Source organism: Pristiophorus japonicus, chromosome 20, assembly GCF_044704955.1.
Source record: "Pristiophorus japonicus isolate sPriJap1 chromosome 20, sPriJap1.hap1, whole genome shotgun sequence".
Taxonomy (NCBI): Eukaryota; Metazoa; Chordata; class Chondrichthyes; family Pristiophoridae; genus Pristiophorus; species Pristiophorus japonicus.
This window is the reverse complement of record NC_091996.1, coordinates 21100497-21125235: the sequence shown is the minus strand read 5'-3', so window position 1 is coordinate 21125235 and position 24739 is coordinate 21100497. Positions and strand designations below refer to the sequence as shown.

At 40.5% G+C, this 24739-nt stretch overlaps 1 protein-coding gene across 3 annotated transcripts in view; it reads right to left on the bottom strand.

Annotated features, from left to right (window-relative positions):
- traf1 (TNF receptor-associated factor 1) overlaps nucleotides 1–24739 on the bottom strand; it is a 47427-nt gene that overhangs the window by 18509 nt on the left and 4179 nt on the right. For 2 of the 3 annotated variants that reach the window (XM_070862595.1, XM_070862597.1), the window contains exons 2-5: nucleotides 9410–9735; nucleotides 8428–8512; nucleotides 4217–4315; nucleotides 1024–1185 (exon numbers count right to left, since the gene is read on the bottom strand). In XM_070862595.1, the coding sequence (XP_070718696.1) occupies nucleotides 1024–1185; nucleotides 4217–4315; nucleotides 8428–8512; nucleotides 9410–9618 (555 nt within the window). In that variant the 5' untranslated portion in view covers nucleotides 9619–9735. Of the gene's footprint in view, nucleotides 1–1023; nucleotides 1186–4216; nucleotides 4316–8427; nucleotides 8513–9409; nucleotides 9736–16066; nucleotides 16291–24739 lie in introns of those variants that run through there. The other variant, XM_070862596.1, reaches the window with a different exon arrangement.

Sequence of the window (24739 nt, the reverse complement as noted above, 5' to 3'; positions counted from 1 at the left end):
ACAATGTAAACCATTTACAACATTTTACAGATTAAGCCACGGTGGAACCTTGATAAAATCACCCACTATTTAAGATAGGAGCCCTTTTTTCAAAATAAAGATATGTTGGAGTTTGTTGGGGATATGGGAGAAAGTAGCAATTATTTGGAAAGATCCGTCAACGGGAGAGAATATTAAAGCAATAGATGATGTTATGTCAGATCCACTGTAAAATGCAGTGATGATTGCTGCAAATCTCCTGCTCCCTTTAGTAAAGATTTAAGAGCAATAATGAACATCGGTCATGCTGTGGTTTGGTTATTAGAATATTTATAATACTTTTCTAAATTTTTGAAGATGCAATGAAAAATTGGATTAGAGGTATTCTGCAACTTTAACCAGTCCTTTGATACAGAAATTCACTTTGGCATAAACGCTTGCACAGACCAGTTGGGCTGAATGGCCTGTCCTGTGCTGTAGACTTAATATATCTTTAGAGAAGTAAACATCTATTGTTTTGACAGTGTAAGTTCCTGAAGAAATTTCCCTCAAAAGATTTTGGACAAGGGTTTCAAACTCTTGTTTATTTATGGCTATTAGAAACTCAGATTAGAATCTGTACAATGGAGTTAAAGTGCATAAACTATTATACAAGGAATTCATTTAGTCACTGTCTCATAATGCCCTAATATTCCCCAACTCTTCAGCCTTTCTACCTCCTTTAAACAAGTAGAGCTGTCTGGACCTTTGTGGAAGCTGGAATTCAAAATTCAGACTTCTGAATGAGAAAACAACTAGCAGTCTGTCGCATGCCATTTTCTGAAGGAGTTCTACTTCAGTCAGAAAGGAACAGTTAAGTTATCTGATTACCTTGAAGTTAGTCACATTAGAGATTCCAGTACAGAGTAAAAATATTGCTTTCCCCAATATAGATCTGCATAAAAATGTACAACTGCAGATGTATAAATTATTAAATTACTATATTACATGAAAATCAGTTTAAGTTGTAATATTATTCTACACGAAGAAATGTTGCCACCAAACCTGCAAGTCTTTCCTGAACATCTTCATGTCACACCGCTGACATTCCGCCATATTGTTTTTACATTCTCTTTCCAAATGATCCGCCAGTTTCTTCCTTAAAACCATCAACCCACAACCGGTACTGCAAGGAATCAGTGAAAATTCACACTGAGTTACATGATCCTAGAAACAACAAAAAGAATTACTTGAGACCAGATGTCAATATATGAACATCCCAATTGTGCAGCAGAACCTGAATTTACAGAGAAGCTGAAACATATGCAATCGTTAAAATCCAAACAAAAATCATAAACAAGCAGTTACTTTTTTCACAGCTAGCTTTTAACCATAGAAGTGCTATCATTTTAAACCAGAAAAATTATATAGTGCGGATCATTGCTTAGATTAAAATACAGCATATATCATAGAATCATAGAAATTTACAGCACGGAAGGAGGCCATTTCGGCCCATCATGTCTGCGTCGGCCAACAAGAGGCTATCCAGCCTAATCCCACTTTCTAGGTCCGTAACCCTGCAGGTCAAGATACTTCAAGAGCACATCCAAGTAATTTTTTTTAATGTGGTGAGAGTTTCTGCTTCTACCACCCTTTCAGACATTGAGTTCCAGACCCCCACAACCCTCTGCGTGAAGACATTTCCCCTCAAATCCCCTCTAAACCTCCTACCAATTATTTTGAATTTATGCCCCCTGGTTGTTGACCCCTCTGCTATGGGAAATAGGTCCTTCCAATCCACTCTCTAGGCCCATATAATGTTATACACCTCAATGAGGTCTCCTCTCAGCCTCCTCTGTTCCAAGAAAAACAAACCCAGCCTATCCAATCTGTCCTCGTAGCTAAGATTCTCCACTCCTGGCAACATCCTCGTAAATCTCCTCTGTACCCTCTCCAGTGCAATCACGTCCTTCCTGTAATGCGGTAACCAGAATTGCATGCAGTACTCCAGCTGTGGCCTAACCAGTGTTTTACACAGTTCAACCATAAACACCCCCCACCCCACCATCTCTTATATTCTATGTCTCGGCAAGCATTCCATATGCCTTCTTAACCATCTTATCTACCTGGCCTGCTACTTTCAGGGATCTGTGGACATGCACTCCCAGGTCCCTTTGTTCCTCTACACTTCTCAAGTGTCCTACCATTTAATGTGTATTCCCTTTCCTTGTTAGCCCTCCCCAAATGCATTAGCTCACACTTGTCTGGATTAAATTCCATTTGCCACTGTTCTGCCCACCTGACCAGTTGATTTATATCAGGTCATCATCATAGGTGGTCCCTCGTATCGAGGATGACTTGCTTCCACGCCAAAAAGGAATGAGTTCGCAGATGTTTCAATGAATATTCCAGGTCCTGAATGACATGTTGAAGGTGGAAGATGTCTGTGTGTGGATTTTTTTTAACGTGTGGTGACCGTTGCACACCAGCCACCACACGGGCTTGACAGAGCTAGGTCTTGGTGCAGTGGCAAGGATTAACCAGGACAACTGGAGACCTGCTCTGCTGCATGGGCCGAGTGTGCACACACATCGCAGTGTAGGCTGACCCGTGCTGCCCCTGGGCCCTCGCCTCTTCTGGGCCCCAATCAGTAAGTCCATATACACAACATCAACTGCACTAAGATGAAGTAAGGGAGAGGTTTGATGAGGTTAGTCCGGTTGATTCATGTATCCTTCCTGTGTCAAGTCAATAAACGGCAAGTGCATTCCCTGGACACACAATCCCAACATTGATTAGTTGTTCTAAGACACCATGGTTTGGAAATTATATCATGCGTGACAGAAAAAAGATGAGATTTGACACTACTCATTGACATTCATAGAATCTTGTAGCACAGGAGCTTATTCGGCCCATCATGTATCAATACTGCGGCACCCTCACTTCCACTGAGGGGGAAGGGGGAGGAGAGCAGTACCAAAGCGTTAGAAACAGCCCTCAGTATGCCCATTTTTAGATGGAATTCAACATTCATTCATACAGTTTTCCAATCAGATGGCCATTGTTCAAGCCCTAGGGTTACCCATTACTCAACTCTGTCAAACATAATTTGACTGAATTTAGATTTTACAGAGTTAAACTAAAACATCAACGTCCTTTTAAAAGCAGCGCTGCATACTTTATCTTGAAGAGATGACAAATTTATACCGCAGTCTTAACTTCCCATCAACCAAAGGTGGAGCTGTGCTAATATCTGACCCCCACATTTCGAAGAGGCAAGCAAGCCACATGGGAGACCTATGATAAAACAACAGCCTGAGGGAAGGGTAAAAAGTGGCAAATATAGGTGTTTGATCATTTAGAAATATTAACCAAAATGATTATTGCAAGGGTTTAAAATGCTTCTGGTCTAATTTCTTGGGCACAGATGATTTTGGATCTAGACCAACAAAAATATGCTCGTCAACAATGTCCACTTTTCAGGACATTAACCACTGATAACAGCCACATTCGATCCCAATGCTGGCTGAAATGACTTTGTAGCAACGCAAAATGTATATTAGTGCCCTATTAAAAAGACACAGGTAGAGAGCAGCCCTTGCACACAAAAATATTTTCAAAAAACTAAGTAGTACATGGATAATAACCTAAATGAAAGCTTACACATAAACATAGCCAACACAGTATACAAGTCAGAGCTTGCCATGCATAAACTGTATTCTGATCTGGCCAGAACACTCATTATGCCCTGTTCTGGCCATCAAGGCACAAGGGAGACACTGACGTCCTGAAGGAGGTTCAGAGAACAGCCATGAGACCAATCTCCAGAAGAATTTATTACCAAAAAAAAAGAGACTGGAAAAATTTTGAGATATTAAAGATAGTAAACAGTATAAAACAGGCAACTCCAGAGCACTGCTACAAACTAAATCATGACAGTGGGACAAGGAGGCACAGATGCAAACTAGTAATCAGCAAATTTAGGCCTGATTTCACACAAAGTGATCATTACATGGAATGGACTTGTCAGTGGGTTATTGGAGATTAAAATCTTTGGATGCTATAATGGGACTGTAGGATCTTTCTGAAAGCATGAGCTAGAATGGGCCGAATGGTCATCTTCACTTTGTGAAATCCATCAAAGTTGCAGAACGTAGTAATAGAAAGATTTGAATTTTGCCATCAACCGGTCCAGCTTTGACACATGACAACTTCCTTACATTTTAAGATTGTAAACTTCACTAATTGTTTAACCCACCTCATAGTTCTTCATTACATTTTTCCAGGTACACCCAGGATTGATACAATGTACTTTCAAATCTAAGATCTCCTTGGATACTGCAGCATCGCTGAAAATCTAAAAAAAAGGATAATTAATAGATGACTGTTCCAGCAAAAAAAACTCAAAATTTTCCCAAACTGATTTGGATGTTTGAACAATAAGGATGTTGGAAACAATAAGGATGTTTGGAAAATCTTGCAGATTATAAATAGCTTATTTTATTCATAGAAGCTACCTCATAATTATGATGGTTTATCTGCGCTTGTTAAAAAATTCCCTTTGATTAAAAAGTTGTTTGCTCTTCTGAGAACAAAGGGCTTTTAAAAATACAGAAACCAACAATTAAAGTATAGAATAATACCTATACTTTGTGAAAATACTGCCAAAACATATATTTGCACATTTTCTCCACATCACAAAACTTCAAGGGAAATAGTTCCTAACTGGAAAGTTTAAGGAACACAAAATTCAAGATCTTAATATGTAAACCCACACTATACAACTTACATTAACAGAGATTTGTGTAACAAATCAAACCATACTTTGGGCACAAACGCAATTAACTAGAGGAGACAGACTTAACAAAATGCAACTCTTAAATTTACAGAAAGTTATGCTGAGATATGAGCACATCACATATCCGGGTTAAACAGACGGGTGGGGTTCCTGCTTGGGGCACAATTCGGAAATTGCGTTGTATATTGCGCCAGTTAGGTTACAGTTCAGTTTCTGCTAAAAATCATTTACATAACCACAAACGTAAAATCTTCCATGAACCTGCACAATCGTACAGCATAAGGAAATGTAATTTTTAAAATCTTTCCATTAAGAATCATTCCATGATGTATTTAAGAGTGGTAACCTGATGCAGTTTTATTAATACAGCTGAAAATGGGTTTATCACAAAAAATAGGCATTTAAAAAAAAAACTTTTTAATAGGAGTGTCCAGTCCTTCACCTGAGAGTAACTGGATTAAAACTCATTAGAAATGACTTCAAAAAATATGCTGAACCACTTACTACTTTCATTGGTCGGTTTCTTAGCAAATTAAATATTTTTTGATATTGGACAGCATAAGAGAACATAATTTAAAAAAATCTTTCCATTAAAATTCATTCAGTTTGATATGAAAAACTTCAAAAACGTGCCTACTGCTGCCTGTGCACCTAAGAAAATGAGTGAAAAGAACATTCCCTAACCAGTGCAATCGGTGGAAGCTCGCAATGTTGACCTGGCGGCAGGGGAGGGCGGGGGTCGTGGCCAGTTTCATGGGTGAGGCTTGGTCCGGGCGAATTGAACCTTGAACCAATGTGAAAGATTCTGGAAACTTGAGTGCATAACTCACTTAAGTTTGAAATTCCTGATCTTTGGCCGACTCTGCCCGAATTCCGCCGATATTACTGGTGTAAAGGAGTGGAAACTCAACCTCACAATCTTATGTCAGCAGAGTCCATCACTGGTTTTTAAAACTTTTGTGTGTGGGGGCTACTGGAGAATATGATACACTCCTGGGAATGCAGCATCCTAACTTTTGAAACACAGTGCCATCTACCCACAGAAAAACTGCTCTCACTGCAGTTTAAAAAAAACATATACACTACAGTACTAAAGAAACAAAAATGCTAGTAAGTCATTAAATATAGAAATATCACGCACTTGGGGAACTCCTAGTATCTTGCAGATTTCATTTTAAAATCTATGCTATAACATACATGGCACAATTGCCAACACAGGTTTTCCTATTTGAAAATATCGAAAGTACTAAGCCTGACTCTGAATTGAGAAGGGTATTTAAGAATCCTCCTTCAAGGGTTCAAGACAGCGTCAAGCCCCTGCTTGAGGGAAGCGGTGTAAGAATTTGTTGCAATGTGTCTGGCCTTTACGAAAAACTGCTACCACACATCAATGTGAAACAGAAATATACTCAATGGAAATTAACTGTTGTAATAAGGGGACAATTTTGCTAAGTGTCGAGGTCTTAACTACCCCCGCCCACCCACTCTGGTCACATTGTGACACAGGTATGTGGAATTTCCAAAACATGATTAATCTAAATAATTGTGGTATTTAAATTTTAACGTTATGAATTCCAAGATACTTGACTGATTAACAAGACAGAATTATATTTTCACAGTTTGTATTAAAACACTAATATTTGCATAAAAAGTTCCATTCTCAGTCTGTTTTCTAAATGTAATCAGCATGTCAAATTTTTAAAATCTCATAATACTCCTGTGAAGTGCCTTGGGACATTTTGCTACATTAAAGGTGCTATATAAATACAAGTTGTTGTTGGTGGTGGCATACAAGTTCACGCCTGCAATTTCCCACATGGGCAACTGGTGAGGTTTGCTGTCAGAGAGAGGCACTGAGTAGAGTGCAGGCATTTTTTGAGAGGGGGCATGTGAAGAGAGAAACAAAATGGAATGCACATGCAGCTTAGAGCAGACTTTGCCAAAGAGGTGGAAATAGGCTAGCTGTCCATCCTTCTGGCTGAGGAATAAGCTTGGACTAAGGATACCTATAAAAAAGAATTAACAAATGGGAGTAAACCATACTGACCTTGAGTGAATACTCCCTTCACCCATTTGCTGCTATAAAAGGTAAATACCAATAAAAGTATGTGCAGTAATCCTCACTGGTATTATTGGACACAGTTCCACAAAGCACAGAATGTAGAACTGGCCTGCAGAGCCCCGTAGCACAGCAATAGCATGAAGTTATGCTTAGATTACATCAGTTACTATGTATATATTTCACATTAAAGTTCAGTAGTCAGACCTGAAGTATTGTGTTTAAATCTGTTAATCTTATAATGGAATAGCCAGAGAGGTACTCAAGAATCACATCTATATATCAGCAGCTCACATCTTCATTAGAATATGGAGATAATTAAGTCCCTTTGCATTCATTAGGATTGTGGGAAATTTAAATAGATCAATGTATAAATTGTATTGCTATTTCTTAATTGCCATTTCAGTTTTTAAAAAGTGAGTCAGATTTGTATTGTAAAACTCCAAGTATAAATGATACTTTCATATCCTTTAAATATTGTTACTGATACAATTGTTATTCTGAACAAATGTTTTAAGAGAACCGTGGGGAGTTTTTTCAGTTTCCTAATTTATATTCTAGAGTCTGAGTTCAAATTTATATAATTTAAATTAGCTGATTATTCAGATTATTAAGCACTAAATTTATTATTTGCATTACTTTATTTGCATTACTTTATTCAAATGAGTGGGAAAAAAATTGTGGAACACAACTTCAGTAGAATATACTGCTGAATATTAGCGATTGTATCAAAAATAATATTTGATTGCTAATTAGACTCTCCAGAGTACAAATTGGTAAGCTGCTATTCATAAAAATGGCCACCATTTCTCTTGAGGGAGGAAAGCTCATGTTACTCTATTGCATTGTACCAATAACAAAAATAGTAGAATGAGTACTTGGGCAAGGTACCAGAGAATTTTTGATATCCATGGAACGGATTGTCTTCAAAAGAGGGCGAGGGAAAAAGTAAGAAGGGAGAAAATCATTTTGTCGTCAAAAATGTACACATTAATTTTTTGCTACCCATAGTATCACAGTAGTTCTAACTTCAACAGCATTCTTTAAACTGTGCAAAATCTGTATTCCTGACTGCTTAATAAAATTTCCCAGATTATCAGAGTGCCTTTTCAAAAAACGCTGGCAGTTTGTTTTTCTTATGATATTCAAACAGGCATCCATTTTTTGTTTTTAAAACTAAATGGTATTTTAAAAAGGAACATAGAATTCATTGGTAAACCATTCTTCATTTTTCCTTTGATATAATTACTTTGAATGCTTCTCATCCTTCGAGTCGGAGCTTGCTTCTTACATATTTGTGGGGAAAAAAAGTTACCACAATGAAAAGAATACTGTATTCTACTGAATTGGGCTGCTCTTAATATTTTAGTAATATTTCAGCATCTCTACCCGTTGTCTTGGGATAACATTTTCATTACAGTAACTTTTCCCCCACAAATATGTAAGAAGCATGTTCCGACTAATAGAAGAGTTATCACATGTAATGAAATAATGTTGAATGCCAGTGACTAGATTTGGTTAAGACCACAAAAATATTCCACCTAGTTTTATATACTGAAACTGCTAAGCTTTATTAAGTTTACTGGACATCTTTTACTATAAAATGACATACCTTTCCCAAGGCCAAAATGCTATCTTCATTTATGCTCGAAGGATCATCTTCCTTACATTTCTGGCAGATTGGAGCTTTATTGTATCTGTTCAATAAAAGCAAAATATTTCAATATCAATATCTGCATTAAGCTCGTTAGTGATTACAATTAGTAGCATGAAAAGGCACATATTTCCCCTTAAATTTGTGTCATTATTCAATCGCTTAAATTATAAATTGGAAGTTACACCTAAATAAGGCAGAATGTGCAAAAGCCACTGGTTGGTTTTACAAAGACTGAGCTTTCATGATCAGCAAACATAATTATCTGTATCTTTGCAACACTGCACGTACAGTAGCGTCAATAGAATTGGAGAATCAGATGAACTACATGCACATCTCTCAACTTGAAAGAGCACAAGAGAAATTAAATTTTTCTCTGCAGCAACCAACTCTTGTGCTGTCTAAAACAGATTAATTTAATGAGTAATACGCTTCATTTCAAAGCACATCAAAATAATATGGGCAGCTCAGAACAATGAATCAGCTCAATACTATGCATAAATCCAACATCTAAAAATTGCATTATGGTGTGATAAACTAAAGGCAGCCATTTACATTTTGTAATATTCTGATTTGTAATATTCTACATGATAGCTAGAACCAATATTTTATTTGTTATTTAAAATTCGAGGCAAAAATACAAATGCAATTGCATTAGGAGGTATTAGTTACATTTTAAAATGTTTGGCAAACTTTTATTCCTCCCCCTTCTGTCAACTTATAATGCAATATCACAATAAACAGCATCGCAATTAAGTTAACCAGACAAAAGTGACAACTTTTCTATTTAGTCTACCTTTCCAAAATGGCATTGATCCCCTTTTTAAACAAAGAGTTAACTAGTCAGCAAAACAAATAATTGTATTGTTTTTCTTGGCAGTTATTTTTAGCTGAATACATGAACTATAAAAAGACTGCAATCAATGTAGAAATGTCTTACTTGACAATCCACTCGACACATGCCCAGCAATACCGATGGCCACACAATGTTTGGTATGCTTTCTTCAAGACATTTTTACAAAAGCTGCACAGGTACTTCTCCTCCGGTACGTCATCACAAATGTTTTGTGGAAAGCCAGAAGGTAATTCATTTTCGTCGGGCGATGAAGGCAGACCATTGCACACAAATCCATTGGGCTCTTGTGCCATTTAAAACTGCTTGTAAATCCTGGGTTTCCCGTCAAACATATACCACGGTTTCTTTCAGTCTGGATGACCAAGGCCAAGAGTCGCAGATAAGGAGAACAAGTCAAGCTTTTATGTTGGCTGAAGGGGGAAATAAAGGTTTTAACCCAGCATTAAACTCTGGGTTTTTTTTAAAAACCAGAGTATGACAAATCTGGAAATTCGTAATGCTTCTGCACACCTACACTAACCAAATTGACAAGGTTACCAGTAAATGTTACAACACAGAAACAGATTATTTAGTTTGTCGCAATGTAGACTAGTTTCTATTTTAATTTAGTCGGAGTGATTAAGGAAATGAATGTGCAATCAATCATTGAACTCTTATGGCAACACTCGGGTCAATGAAACAACCAACACAAGAGCAAATTTTCATCCTAGATTTTATCATGCTGCTGGAATTGAATTTCTTGTTTAACAGAATAGAAATGGTTTGTAAGTTTCAGAAATATCAACCTTTCTTTTAATTGCAATAGATAAACTGGAAGGGTGCTGCATGGACCCTTCAGAATCCTCAACGGTGTTGTCACCAATGTAGTGTAATGGTGAGCAAGTTAAATTTTCATGCAGTGTTCAGTCAGACAGTGAGAAACACCCACTTGTACAATTAGATTTTGCCCCACATGGGAAGAGTTTATTTTGAGCTTTTCCACACCTATTCATTATCACTGATTATGTCCTGTTTTATAAATTTCTCCATGGGCTCACCCTATTCTATCTTTGCAACCTCATGTTGTGTCCACCAACTTTGGCCTCTTGGACATCATTTGTTCACTCCACTCCAGCCCACCATTAGCGGCAGAGCCCTACACTCTGGAGATCCTGCCCTAAAATCCTCCACCTTGCTATTTCTCTTCATGCCTTAATAGCCGTCTTAAAACCCTATTTCCTCAACCATGCTTTTAATTATCACTCCTAATTCTACCAGTGCTTGCCATCACTTTCTCCTCGGAAGTACCTTGGGTGTTTACTATATATATATATATATATGCATGGTCGTGGCTACCAACAGGTGGGTACAGCTGTTCGTGCAGCCTCAACTCCCTGGCATATCATCCTTTACTCCTCCACCAAGAATGCAAAGGGGAATTCTCATTGTCCCAATATTGTGGACATACCAGAACACAGCACAAAGCCTCCTGACTGACTAATTGGAAACAGAAAACATTAAAAAAAGACAAGAAAACTAATTCAGAAAATGCCTCAAATCTTGGCATAATTTTGCTATTACAGCTCTTTAAAAGCAGTTTCATAAGTAGTAACCCTCGCAGCCCTGGATTTTATATGACAGGTAGATGACAGAGCACTCTCCCAGTGTAAACATCGAGAGGTGCACAGCTAAATGACATCAACAGGGGTTTAAAAGTATTACTGCAATCTGACGGGCACTTCTGGAACCAGGACACAACCTGACCGAGAAAGTGAATGGGCCACTAAGTGGGTGAAAATACGGCATAGCAAATCTCCACCCAATTTCCCCAATTAGTTACTCACTTCCTGGATGCTAATTGGTTACCAATCAGGTAATCTTCCCAAATGCACTTTTCCAGACCAATATAGGCACACAATTTGTCTACAGCTTGTGTTTCTCGCTATCTGGGCACTAGGTGTGCAAGAGCACACAGACTGACATTTTCCCATCTTCGCTTTCTCCTAAATCGCTCCACAAGTTTCCTCAACATTTCGAAGATGGTACATAAACTGATAAAGCAAGTACAACTAATTTTTCTGAATTAACCATATTATTTAACTGGAAATATTGTACTCAAAGATCAGAATTAACCAGATTTTGCATAGTTAAGCACAATAACATAAAAAATAAGAGCAGGAATAGGCCATATGGCCCCCCGCTGAGCCTGCTCTGCCATTCAATAAGATCATGGCTGATCTTCAACCACAACTCCACTTTCCCGCCCGATCCCAATAGAGTCTAAAATCTATTGATGTCAGCCTTGAATATACTCAACGACAGAGCATCCACAGCCCTCTGGGGTAGAGAATTCCAAAGATTCACAACCCTCTGAGTGAAGAAATTGCAATAAAGACCAGCATGCCATTTGCCTTCCTAACTGCTTGCTGTACCTGCATATTAACTTTATTTTCATGTACAAGAACACCCAAATCTCTCAGAACATCAACGTTTAATAGTTTCTCCATTTAAAAAGTATTTTGTTTTTCTATTCGACCAACCAAACATTTCCCCACATTATACTCCATCTGCCACTTTATTGCTCACTCACTTAAACGGTCTATATCCCTTTGCAGATTCTTTGGGAGGATTTTAACCCCAAACAACCAGTGGATTGGGGTTGGGTGGAAGGTTAAAAATGTAAAGATCTGAATTCCGACCCCAAACCGTCCACTTCCGGTTTTAGTTGAGACAGGACAGGGGGTGTGGGGGAGGGAGAGAGCGCCAACCCACTCTCAGGATGGGGGTTGGCACTTTAAATATGATAATCAAACTCCGTGCCTCATGGTGATCCACCATTTTAAATGTAACTGTGGCTGGTCGGGTTTTCCTGGCCTCGGGAAACCCGCCAGCTAAAGGAAGGAGAGAATTGCTGGATCCAAGAGATAATGCCTTTCCATTTATTTGCTGGATCCTGTGTCCCTGCCTTGTCAACCCCCTGCGATTGGACACCCATGACCATTCTGAGGCCTACGATCTTGGTTCCCCCCTTCTGGCCTCCGCTCTCCCCCACCCTGAGCCCCCTCCCGCTCCTCTGTGGACTGGTGCCGCAGGTCTACTCACCAGAGAACCAGCGGTTGCGCGCGGGAATCAGTGATTTGAAATGGCCTGCGGAAAACCAGTTCTTTTGGGTTTCCTGACCATTTTCCAGCTCATCCTCCGCTCTGGCCTTTGTGTACTCCTCACAGCTTATTTTCCCACCCAATTTTGTATCGTCCCCTAATCCAAGTCATTAATATAGATTGTAAATAGCTGAGTCCCCAGCATTGATCCTTGCAGCACCCCACTAGTAACAGCCTGCCAACCAGAACTTGACCCATTTATTCCTACTCTTTGTTTTCTGTCCTTTAACCAATCCTCTATCCATGCTAATATATTACCCTCAACCCCATGGGCACTTATCTTATGCAACAACATTTTGTATGGCACCTTACTGAATGCCTTTTGAAAATCCAAATACTATATCCACTGGTTTATCGTCATCTACCTTGCTGTTACCAATTCCTTAATAATGGATTCCAGCATTTTCCCGATGACTGATGTCAGGCTTACTGGACTGTGTAGTTTCCTGTTTTCTCTCTCCTTCCTTTCTTGAATAGCAGTGTTACATTTGCTACCTTCCAATCCACTGGAACCATTCCAGAATCTAGGGAATTTTGGAAGATAATAACCAATGCATCCACTATCTCTGCAGACCCCTATGATGTAGGCTATCAGGGCCAGGGATTTGTCGGCTTTTAACACCATTAATTTCTCCAGTGACTCGAATGCATTGTATGAACGCGTCCTCCAAACTATTTTTGCCAATTTGATCTTTCAGTTTATATGAAGATTAAAGTCTCCCGCGATTATTACATTACCTTTGTTACAAGCTCCTCTTATTTTTTGATTAATACTCCATCCAACAGTATAGCTATGGCCAGGAGGTCTATCAACTATTCCCACCAGTGTTTTATGCCCTTTCTTATTGCTTATCTTCGCCCATACTGATTCTAATTCCTGATCTTCCAAGCCAAGATCCTTCCTCATTAATGTTCTCATGTCATCTTTTATTATTAGGGCTACCCTCCCTCCTTTCTATGTTGTCTTGTCAAGTACCCTGGAATATTTAGTTCCCAATCTTGATCACATCTCTGTAATGGCTATTAGATCTCATCCATTTCTCTCTATTTGTGCCATTAATCATCTATTTTCTTCTGAATGCTTCGTGCATTCAGATAAAGCACCTTTCATTCTAACTTTTTCTAAACATAGAAAATAGGTTCAGGAGCAGGCCATTCGGCCCTTCGAGCCTGTACCACCATTCAATATGATCATGGCTGATCATGCAACTTCAGTACCCCATTCCTACTTTCTCTCTATACCCCTTGGTCCCCCTTAACCAACCATTTTTCCTTGATTTGACTTTATTCACTGATGCAATATTACTGTTAAACTCTGACCCTTCCTGTCACACTCTGCTTATCTTTAAAATCACTACACTGCTTGACTTTTCTCTTTAAATTTATGAATTTCCCCTCACCTGAACCCTCCCCCATCTTTTTAGTTTAAAGCCCTAGTTATTAAATTCGCCAAGACACAGGTCCCAGCCCAGTTTAAGTGGAGCCCATCCCAACAGAACAGCTCTCTGGTATAAATATATTTATGAAAGCAAACACAATTATGTTACTGTAATACATTTGCAATATTGTCAGTTGAAATGCCTTATAATGGGACATTACTGCATCTTGGTATCAGATATATAGCTTATGGGTTCAACAATCTTTTCGTTTGCCCCAGTTTTCTTTCCTCCCCTCCTGAAGCAGTTGAGGCTGGCTCATTGAATGTTTTCAAGTCAAAGATAGATAGATTTTTAAGCAATAAGGGAATTAAGGGTTACGGGGAGAGGGCGGGTAAGTGGAGCTGAGTCCACGACCAGATCAGCCATGATCTTACTGAATGGCGGAGCAGGCTCGAGGGGCTAGATGGCCTACTCCTATTCCTAATTCTTATGTTCTTATGAAGGTGTTGACTCCTTGCTTGGTTACAGATGCAAGAGTAGCAACTACCCTTTATTAGCTTGCCCAATTAACCATTCTTCATGTATAAACTTAACTGACGAGTGCTGGCAGGCTCTTGGACTGCAGGTGGCATTATGACAAGACCAGTCCAGTCTTCACCCAATACACTCTTCCAGCAGGAGTTGCTGGCCAGCGATCAGCACTGGAAATGTTGGCTGCTTTTCCGCCTTCCTAGTCCAGAGCCAAACTGTAGTACAGTACTCCTAATACCATCCTAGCTAACTTAGCACAGACTAGGTACCAAATCGGAGACACTCCTGGACTGTATGGCTCAGTTACTGACTGCAGTAAGCAGTTGAATCCTCATGTTAGTGTAGCTTCAATGTCTCAAAGTAAATCTGTGTGTTCACTGTAAACAAGAACAATGCAAAAATATTGCCCTAAAATCACCAAGAAGACTACCAACAGCAAGTTACAAAAATTAGTGCGGCAAGCTGCTGATGAGAGAGAGTAATCGGGTCTGCAATCCTATGGCAATCTGCTTAACACACACACACACAAATACATATAAAGCATTCTTAAAATGGTATGCATGGCTGTGTGCTTGTGGCTAGAGTGAAAACTGGACCAAGGAAGGACAGTAAATGACAATGGTAAGAGAACAGGAACAAGGCTCAATGGTGAGAATGTGGAACTCTCTACCACAGGGAGTGGCTGAAGAGAATAGTACAGAAGCATTTTATGATGTATTTAACCCCTTGTAACCTGCATCACACCTGTCCACCAGAGGGCCCACCTGTTGGAGTCCCAAGGGATCCCAGCATCCCTTGGGAGTATAGTATACAAGCAGGCCCCCCACGAGGTACCTGTACTCTGGAACGACAATAAAGGAGCCAAGGTCACACTTGCTCATTACACACAGTACTCGGGGTCTGACCATTTATTATGAGCATAACACATTTAAGGGGAAGCTAGATAAGCATATGAGGAAGAAGGGAATAGAGGATTATGCTGATAGATTTAGATGAGGAAAGACGGGAGGAGGCTCGAATGTAGCATAAATGCCGGCATGGACTGGTTGGGCCATTTCTGTGTTGCATATCATACATAATTCATGCAATGACATTTCAAACTGGTTATGTGAAGTCTGAGGTTTAACATCAAAAATGAGGTCCGAAGCTTTGCTACAGCCTTTTGTGGCAGACACAAAAGCATGGGACCACACAACCCTGGTTTTGTGAGCGAGAATACAATTACTGTGTTAAATTACTATTTCAAGGAAGTTTACTTTCATTCTAAAAAGGAACAAGGAAAGTCCCAGTTGATGTACAGTATGAATAGAAATACTAAATTTAAAGTGGAATGCAGCTCTACATCATGAACACAAAACTGAAAAAAGCTAAAAAAAAACTAGCACAGAAACTCCCTACTTTTACACACAGTCAATTTCATCCAAATGCTCCAACATCTCTCTCACACAATCATTTTGATAATCAAAGTTAAACCAAAAACTCTACCACCATAACATATTAAAGACATCACCAGTTTTGTTGTTAACTATTTACATTTTTTAGAAAATGGAACTGGATGGCAAAGTAGTTCAGCACAGTGCCCTTTTTAAAAAAGAAATCCAGTCTCTGCTCTGATGATTAAAAAGAGCCTTATTGTTTGAAATGCAACTCAGCATATGTACAATATAACACAATATAATGCTTTGTGTTACCTGCAAGATGACTGTGTAATTCCTTGTTCATTTTGTGTACAATGGCTTTTCAGTTACAGTCGTCATAAGTCCTGCTTATGTCAAGTTTGTTTCACTTCCATCAGTACCTGTATTTGTTTCCTTAGGAATGACACCACATACCTTTACAACAATCCAGTACAATGTCAAAGTACTTGGTGGAGCAATTAGTAAACTCACCATTCTCACTTTTGGGACTTAGGCTCAAAACTAGACCACATTGATGTCTTTTATCTTCTGTAAGGTTACAAGTAAATAGATCTAGACAGGATTATGACTGATGTCTCAAGATAGATCGCTAAGCAGACTAAATGGCTTCCTTCCAAGTATTACAAAGGTAGTTGAATACTGAGCAGTACATTTTAGTCTAGACTGAGGCTGCAGCAAGACTGCAAAGTAATATTTATAGCACTGCATTCTACTTAAAAGGGATCAAGTCCCAGATTCCATAACTTCTGGAAAAAACAACTGGAGAAGCAGTCTGCCCAGTCCCTCAAATCATACAATGAGAGCAGAATTTTAGCCACTATGGTAATGAAGTGGGATAGATGCTACTGTATTGATGAAGCACTGCATTTATTTGTTGGGCTAGATTTTCAGCTTTTGCAGTGATACACAACGATTTACATCGTCCAAATGGTGAAAACAGCGGGCGGGCGTTAAGTTTTAGTGCTGCTACAAAACCATTGCCGAAAGTTCCGCCCGAGCGCAAAATCTTGTGCGTCTCGTTTCGCACCAAAAACAATCGTTTTTGCGCCCCGCCACTAAATGGAGCGCAAATTAGCCGAAAATCCAGCCTGTTCTCTGATCAAAATTGTACCAATGAACTAGTGCTGAAGTTGTAGAACATTTTAATGCCGACTTCCAGCACGTATAATTTGCTTTCAGAATCTCCAGGGAGCCACAAGAGTACTTTGATACTGAAATGGACAATTCCTTCTGAAAATGAAGATCTAAACACAAATTATCCCACTTGCTCTGTATAATGGTTAATAAGGTGGTCCTCTAACAATTTGGTCCACTTACAATCTCCAACATTTGAGCTATACAATCAATGACCTTAACATAGAGAAGCAGTTTACACACTCATAGGATATTATAGAACACTTGTGAAAAATGAGCATGCTCAGTGGATACTAATTTAGTGCTCATTGTGACTTTACTTCAAGCTGAAAATCTGTTTAAACATCACTGCGACCTGTTTATACAGACCAATCAGGGACCAATTCAGTGCATCAGCCTTCAGACTTCATCCAAAGTCATGCAGCAAGAATATCACACAGCAGTGGTCAAAACCACAACTCTGCTCGACTTCGAAAGACTCCTGGCCAGCAACTGAACATTGTATCATGTGGTCAAAGACTGACATATGTTAGCTGGATTTATGCTGCATGTTTCGGGCACTCAGATGGGAGATAGCCTCTTGGAGAAGTCACACACCTCAGATTTAGAGTGCATTTTAAGTCTAAATTATACCAAATTTAAGTTGATGTGCACCCAAAACCACTTCGCATTGATGCAAAAATGGCAGTATAAAAGAATCCGAAGACTGCTTAAACGACAACATAGAAACTAAGACTTGAGACCTAGGTTTATCATTGGTACAATTAGGTGGCCACAATGCTGCCAGAAAGTTCAAGAAAACATAAGTGAACTTGATGAAAATAAAATATTATCTGCGTAACAGCTTAGGATAATGCCTCCTGCTGTTAAATAAACAGGAAAAAAAACTCTTCTGTGTCAAAGAATAAATCCATCATCTTCTATGCTAATATATTGGCCATGTGATTAATAATGTCCATTTCAGTATTTGGTTGGGGACAGAAACGTCCTCGTGCCAATTTTCCAGAATCCCATGATCCCGTAAGGCTTATGCAAAAGCAGCAGATAAATCATATTTTCCATAGTCACCATAAAATGATTCCAGAATATATATATCTTTCTCACAATTGATGTGTTAATCCCTCTGTGGTTCTTAAAAGTAGTACAATTCTTCTTTAAAAGAAACACTCTGCATTAGTTCCAAAGACAAAAGATTATCCCAGTTGTTCTGTTGGTGAATGTCTCTTTTGCTTCTAAGAATTTCATAGTTGATGCTATTTCCAGGAATCACATCAGATTCAAGTAACTCAAGAACTTTATCAGCCAATTGTTTAACCAAACCTTCTGCAACAAAGATTATCCACAATAGGAATGTTTGCTAGATATTCCAACTGTAGTTCTTAGAAAAGCCATGGCGTTTCCAACATTTCAGGTTCTCAGGCACGCCATGGATTTTGGAATAATCCTTCGAGTGATGTCACTTTTTTCTCTTCCAGGTCCATTTGTCCATTATTGAATTCACAATAGTTGATTTGTTTTTGTGAAAGTTGGTTTAACCATGCAAGCAAAATTATGCTACCAGTGCAGCATGCCAGCATTTGCTCATTTAGACTATCCACAGCCCGGAGAGCTAGTTTTATTTTCAGTTTATCTGCAAGATTAAGGTAATCCAGGTACTCCTTTTTTTATTTATGCATGTCTGAAAACCAATCCAAGTATATCAGATTTAGCCTGTTTACCTCATCCACTCAAATGCAGCCCCATCGCCTCATCCAGCCAGTCAAAGAAAAACATTTGAGTTCAAGCATAAGATTATAAATAGACACAAGACCTTGTACATTAAATCCTTCTATAAATTGACGGTAGATGTATTAATCATCTGACTGTGGAGTATTCAATGTCAGAAATTGTTCCAGTCCAAGGATGTTTTGTATTGCTTCCAATTTATAAAAATAGTCTGTGAAATCCCGTCCTTTAAGGGAGCATTTGCTTCAATAACTTGCAAGTCTCAAAATCAGACTTTGTGAGAGAAGCAATAACTAACTACTATCCACATTTTGTACTTTGCAGAATGTTTCAAACAGTTTTATTTAAAGGTTTTTATTTAAATTCATATGCTTTGTTGGACTATAGCATGTTACAGGTTACATGTATTACATCTTCTCCGCATAATATATTAAAATTTTAGATAGGAAAAGGAGCTTTCAAGTCTGAGATGGATAGGTTTTTGTTAGCTAAGGGTATTGAGGGATATGGAGCTAAGACGGATAAATAGGATTGAGGTAAGATCAGCCATGATATAATTGAATAGTGGAGCAGGCTGAAGGGCCTATTCCTGTTCCTAATTCTTACATCTGTACCAACTCCTCAATCTGTACTGCAGAAAAACCTCTATGCTCCAACCAATGCTACTTCTCGATTTCCAAAACTGCGTTTCTATTTATCTACAAATATCATCATTACCTTTTGTTTTTTTATATTCTATGCCCCATGATAAAACCTAGAACTCCATTAGGTTCTTTTTTTTTACAGCCTTATTAACATCCCGTGAACCTGTACTCCAAAATCCTTCTGCCCTTTCACAGCACCAGGCGTACTGCCAGAGTATAATTACTGTCAATTTTTTAAAAACAAAACGCATCACCTCACACTTGCTGACATTGAATTCCATGTCACATTTTAGCCCATTTCCTCATCTTGTATATCACCCTTTGGTCTTCTAAAGAACTAACTATACCGCCTATTTTGGCATTATTTGCACATTTTGACACAACTTCCTACATCTATGGTACATCATTGATAGGAAAGATACTGGAATGTATACTAAAAAAATGTGACAGAAGAGCACCGAGAGACAAAAAAAGTCAGCATGGATTCCAAAAGGATAAGTCATGCTTAACTAACCTGATAGAATTCTTTGAAGAGGCAACAGAAAGAGTAGGCGAGGGTAATGCAGTAGATGTTGTATACTTGGATTTTCAAAAGATGTCCGATAAGGTACCACACAGTCATCATCATCATCATCATCATCATCATAGGCAGTCCCTCGAAATTGAGGAAGACTTGCTTCCACTCTAAAAGTGAGTTCTCAGGTGACTGTACAGTCCCATACGGGAATTACAACCTCTGTCACATAGAAACATAGAAAATAGGTGCAGGAGTAGGCCATTCGGCCCGTCGAACCTGCACCACCAATCAATATGATCATGGCTGATAATTTTTGCAACTTTAGTACCCCTTTCCTGCTTTCTCTCCATACCCCATGATCCCTTTAGCCGCATGGGCCACATCTAACTCCCTTTTGAATATATCTAACGAACTGGCCTCAACAACTTTCTGTGGTAGAGAATTCCACAGGTTCACAATTCTTTGAGTGAAGAAGTTTCTCCTCATTTCGGTCCTAAATGGCTTACTCCTTATCCTTAGACCGTGACCCCTGGTTCTGGACTTCCCCAACATCGGGAACATTCTTCCTGCATCTAACCTGTCCAATCCAGTCTGAATTTTATATGTTTCTATGAGATCTCCTCTCATTCTTCTAAATTCCAGTGACTATAAGCCTAGTCGATCTAGTCTTTCTTCATATGTCATTCCTACCATCCCGGGAATCAGTCTAGTGAACCTTCGCTGCATTCCCTCAATAGCAAGAATGTCCTTCCTCAGATTAGGAGACCAAAACGTTACACAATATTCAAAGTGTGGCCGCACCAAGGCTCTGTACGACTGCAGTAAGACCTCCCTGCTCCTATACTCAAATCTTCTCGCTATGAAGGCCAACATGCCATTTGCCTTCTTCACCGCCTGCTGTACCTGCATGCCAACTTTCAACGACTGATGTACCATGACATCCAGGTCTCTTTGCATCTCCCCTTTTCCTAATCTGTCACCATTCAAATAATATTCTGCCTTCCTGTTTTTGCCACCAAAGTGGATAACCTCACATTTATCTACATTATACTGCATCTGCCATGCATTTGCCCACTCACCTAACCTGTCTAAGTCACCTTGCAGCCTCTTAGCATCCTCCTCACAGCTCATACTGCCACCCAGCTTAGTGTCATCTGCAAACTTGGAGATATTACATTCACTTCCTTTGTCACAGGTGGGACAGACAGTCGTTGAAGGAAAGGGTGGGTGGGGAGTCTGGTTTGCCGCACGTTCCTTCGACTGCCTGCGCTTGTTTTCTGCATGCTTTCGGCGACGAGACTCGAGGTGATCAGCGCCCTCCCGGATGCTCTTCCTCCACTTACGGCGGTCTTTGGCCAGGGACACCCAGGTGTCGGTTGGGATGATGCACTTTATGAAGGAGGCTTTGAGGGTGTCCTTGAAATGTTTCCTCTGCTCACCTGGGGCTCGCTTGCCGTGTAGGAGTTCCAAATAGAGCGCTTGCCTTGGGAGTCTCATGTCGGGCATTCAGACGATGTGGCCCGCTCAACGGAGCTGGTCAAGTGCAGTCAGTGCTTCGATGCTGGGGACATTGGCCTGATCAAGAACACTGACGTTGGTGCGTCTATCCTCCTAGTAGATTTGCAGGATCTTGCGGAGGCAGCATTGGTGGCCTTTCCCCAGCGCTTTGAGGTGTCTACTGTATATGGTACACGTCGCTGAGCCATATAGGAGGGCGGGTATCACTACAGCCCTGTAGGCCATAAGCTTGGTGCCAGATTTGAGGTCCTGGTCTTCAAACACTCTTCCTCAGGCGACCGAAGGCTGCGCTGGCGCACTGGAGGCGATGTTGGACCTCGTCGAAGTCTGCCCTTGCCGATAGTATGCTTCCGAGGTATGGAAAATGGTCCACGTTGTCCAAGGCACTAAAGTATGGCAGAGAAGCACTATTGGCACGAATGCATGATCTCATCTCTCTTATCTGGAAGGAGGAGAACATGGCGGGAGATCTCAGAAATGCCGTAATTGTGACCATCTTTAAAAAAGGGGACAAGTCCAACTGCGGCAACGACAGAGGAATCTCACTGCTGTCAGCCACTGGGAGAGTCATCACAAGAATCCTCATCAACCACCTTCTCCCGGTCACTGAAGAGCTCCTCCCAGAGTCTTAATACGGATTCCGTCCACTCAGGGGTACGACGGACATGATTTTCACCGCGCGACAACTGCAAGAGAAATGCAGGAAACAGCACCAACCCTCGTACACGGCTTTCTTTGACCTCACAAAGGCCTTTGACACTGTCAATCGCGAGGGATTATGGAACGTCCTCCTCTATTTACCACACAGTAGGCTCATGACAATGGTTCGGGCATGTGGAGTCATGGGAAAAATAGCTGAATGGCTAAAAAATAGAAAGCAGAGATTAGGGGTAAAGGGTCGTTATTCAGATTGGAAGGAGGTAGAAAGTAGTGTTCCATAAGGATCAGTGTTGGGACCACTGTTATTCTTAATTTACATTAATGATGTGGACTTAAGAGTACTGTGCAGTTCTGGTATCCATATTATAAAAAGGATTGAAAGAAAGGTGTTAATTTTCTTGTGCGAAAAATGTTTGATGAAACCAGACTGTGAGACCAGAGTGGCTGCACAGATGCTAAAAGTATGTAGAGAGAACAGACAATGGGGTCTTAAATCATCATCATCATCATAGACAGTCCCTCGTATCGAGGATGACTTGCTTCCACGCCAAAAAAGGACGAGTTCACAGGTGTTTCAATGAAGGACCCAAACTACATCCTGAAGGATGGAAGATGCCTGTGCGTGAATTTTTTTTTAACGTGGGGTGGCTGTTGCACACCAGCCACCACACAGGCTTGACAGAGCTCGGTCTTGGTCCAGTGGCAAGGATTCCCAAGACAACTGGTGCACGGACCAAGTGTGCACACGTATTGCAGTGTGGACTGGCCCGTGCTGCCCCTGGGCCTCTGGCCCTGAACTCGCGCCTCCCCTGGGCCCTCTACAGTCTCTCGCCGCTCCTGCTGTATATGCCCACGCTCCAATCATCGACCTGGATCTTGATGACGTCACTCTTCACAGCCGTCGTCCTCCTGTACCAGCTCGCGCTGTACCTTGAAGTGGCCTGCCTCCACGCTGCCCATGGCCGGCACTCGCCGCTCTTTTTACGGCCCCGACCTGCTGCGAGGGTCTTAAATAAGGAACTGGTAACAGCTGACGAAGGGTCGTCAACCTGAAACGTTAATGCTGTTTTTCTCTCCACAGATGCTGCCTGACCCGCTGAGATTTCCAGCATTCTATGTTTTTATTTCACATTCCAGCATTCGCAGTGTTTTGCTTTTGTACTGATAACAGCTGGCTGTTTCCAAGCGAGGAATTGATGATAACTAGCTGCGGCCTTGAGGGAGTGTAACCGCGGCATGCAGAGAAACATGACCAAACCAAGTAAAGTTCAGCTTGTTCTGAAAAGCTGCAAAATAAGCTGTTGTAACATCTAAGAAAGTTGAGTGACACACACCGAACAGCCAACCATCCATCATTAATGCCTAGCAATGATAGGTCATTGGACAAAACCAATCTTCCTAATACATTTACTTGCACCTCAACTAGCAGAAACATAGACATCTGGCACATTGTGGGCCGCCCTGACCTGTGTGAGAACAACACCGCAGGTCGGGGCTATAAATAGAGCTGGAGCGCTGGGCCCTGGAACATGGTGGTGAATGTGCAGCGAATGAGGGTACGGGGCCCAGAAGAGGCGAGGGCCCAGGGGCAGCACGGGCCAGCCCACACTGCGATATGTGCGCGCACCAGGTCCGTGCAGCAGAGCAGGTCTCCAGTGATCCTGGTTCAACCCTTGCCACTGGATAAAGGCCTAGCTTCGTCGAGCCCCTGTGGTGGCTGATGTCCAACGGTCACCACACGTTAAAAATATCCACGCACAGGCATCTTCCACCCCCTCAATTGGAGTTCAGGACTGGAACATCGGGTCCTTCATTGAAACATCTGTGAACTCTTGTGGAAGCAAGTCACCCTCGTTCGAGGGACCGCCCGTGATGATGAAAAATACATCTTGGCAGGTCTGGTGCTACAGTCAGTGCTTACCTGAAGCAGGATGCACTCGAAGGAGGAAAATCGACACCTACACTCAAGTGTTCACTGGCTTGATCAACCAGGTGCTCTTGACAAGTCCTATGTGATTACTTATCTGCGTGATTTGTAATGGTTAAAGAAACAAGATTTCTGTGTGAAATCAAGGGGTGTTGGGGTTTCTTTTAAGACAGATTCAGGTCCATCCTCTATGAGAGGTGCGGGGTTTAAAAATCCTACGGGACATAAAAGCACTGGAGAAAGTGCAAAAAAGATTTACAAGGGTGGTGCCAGAACTGAGAGGTTACACCTAACAGGTTGGGTTTTTTTTCTTTAGATGGAGAGTTGACCTGATAGAGGTCTTTAAAATTATGAATGGGTTGGACAGGGTAGATGTGTAGAGAATGTTTCCACTTGAGGGAGATTCCAAAACTCGGGGCCATAACTACAAGATAGCTACTAATAAATCCAATAGGGAAATAAGGAGCGATTGTTTCACTCAGAGAGTGGTTAGAATGTGAAACCTGTGACCAGAGGAAGAATAGCCGAGATGCTTTCAAAAGGAAACTAGAGTACGTGAGAGAAAAGAGAATAGAAAGATACGCTAAAAGGCTGAGATGAGGTTATGTAATGAGAGTGGACTTGTATGGCGTATAAACACCAGCACAGAGTAGCTGGGCCGAATGGCCTGTTTCTGCGCTGTATATTCTATGTAATTCTGTGCAATACCCAAATCATTGATAGACACAGTGAACTGAAGTGGCCCCAGAACTGAACCCTGTCTTTTTTTTTTAAAACGAATATGACTGACAGAAACTGAGTATTAGACATACTATTTTTAG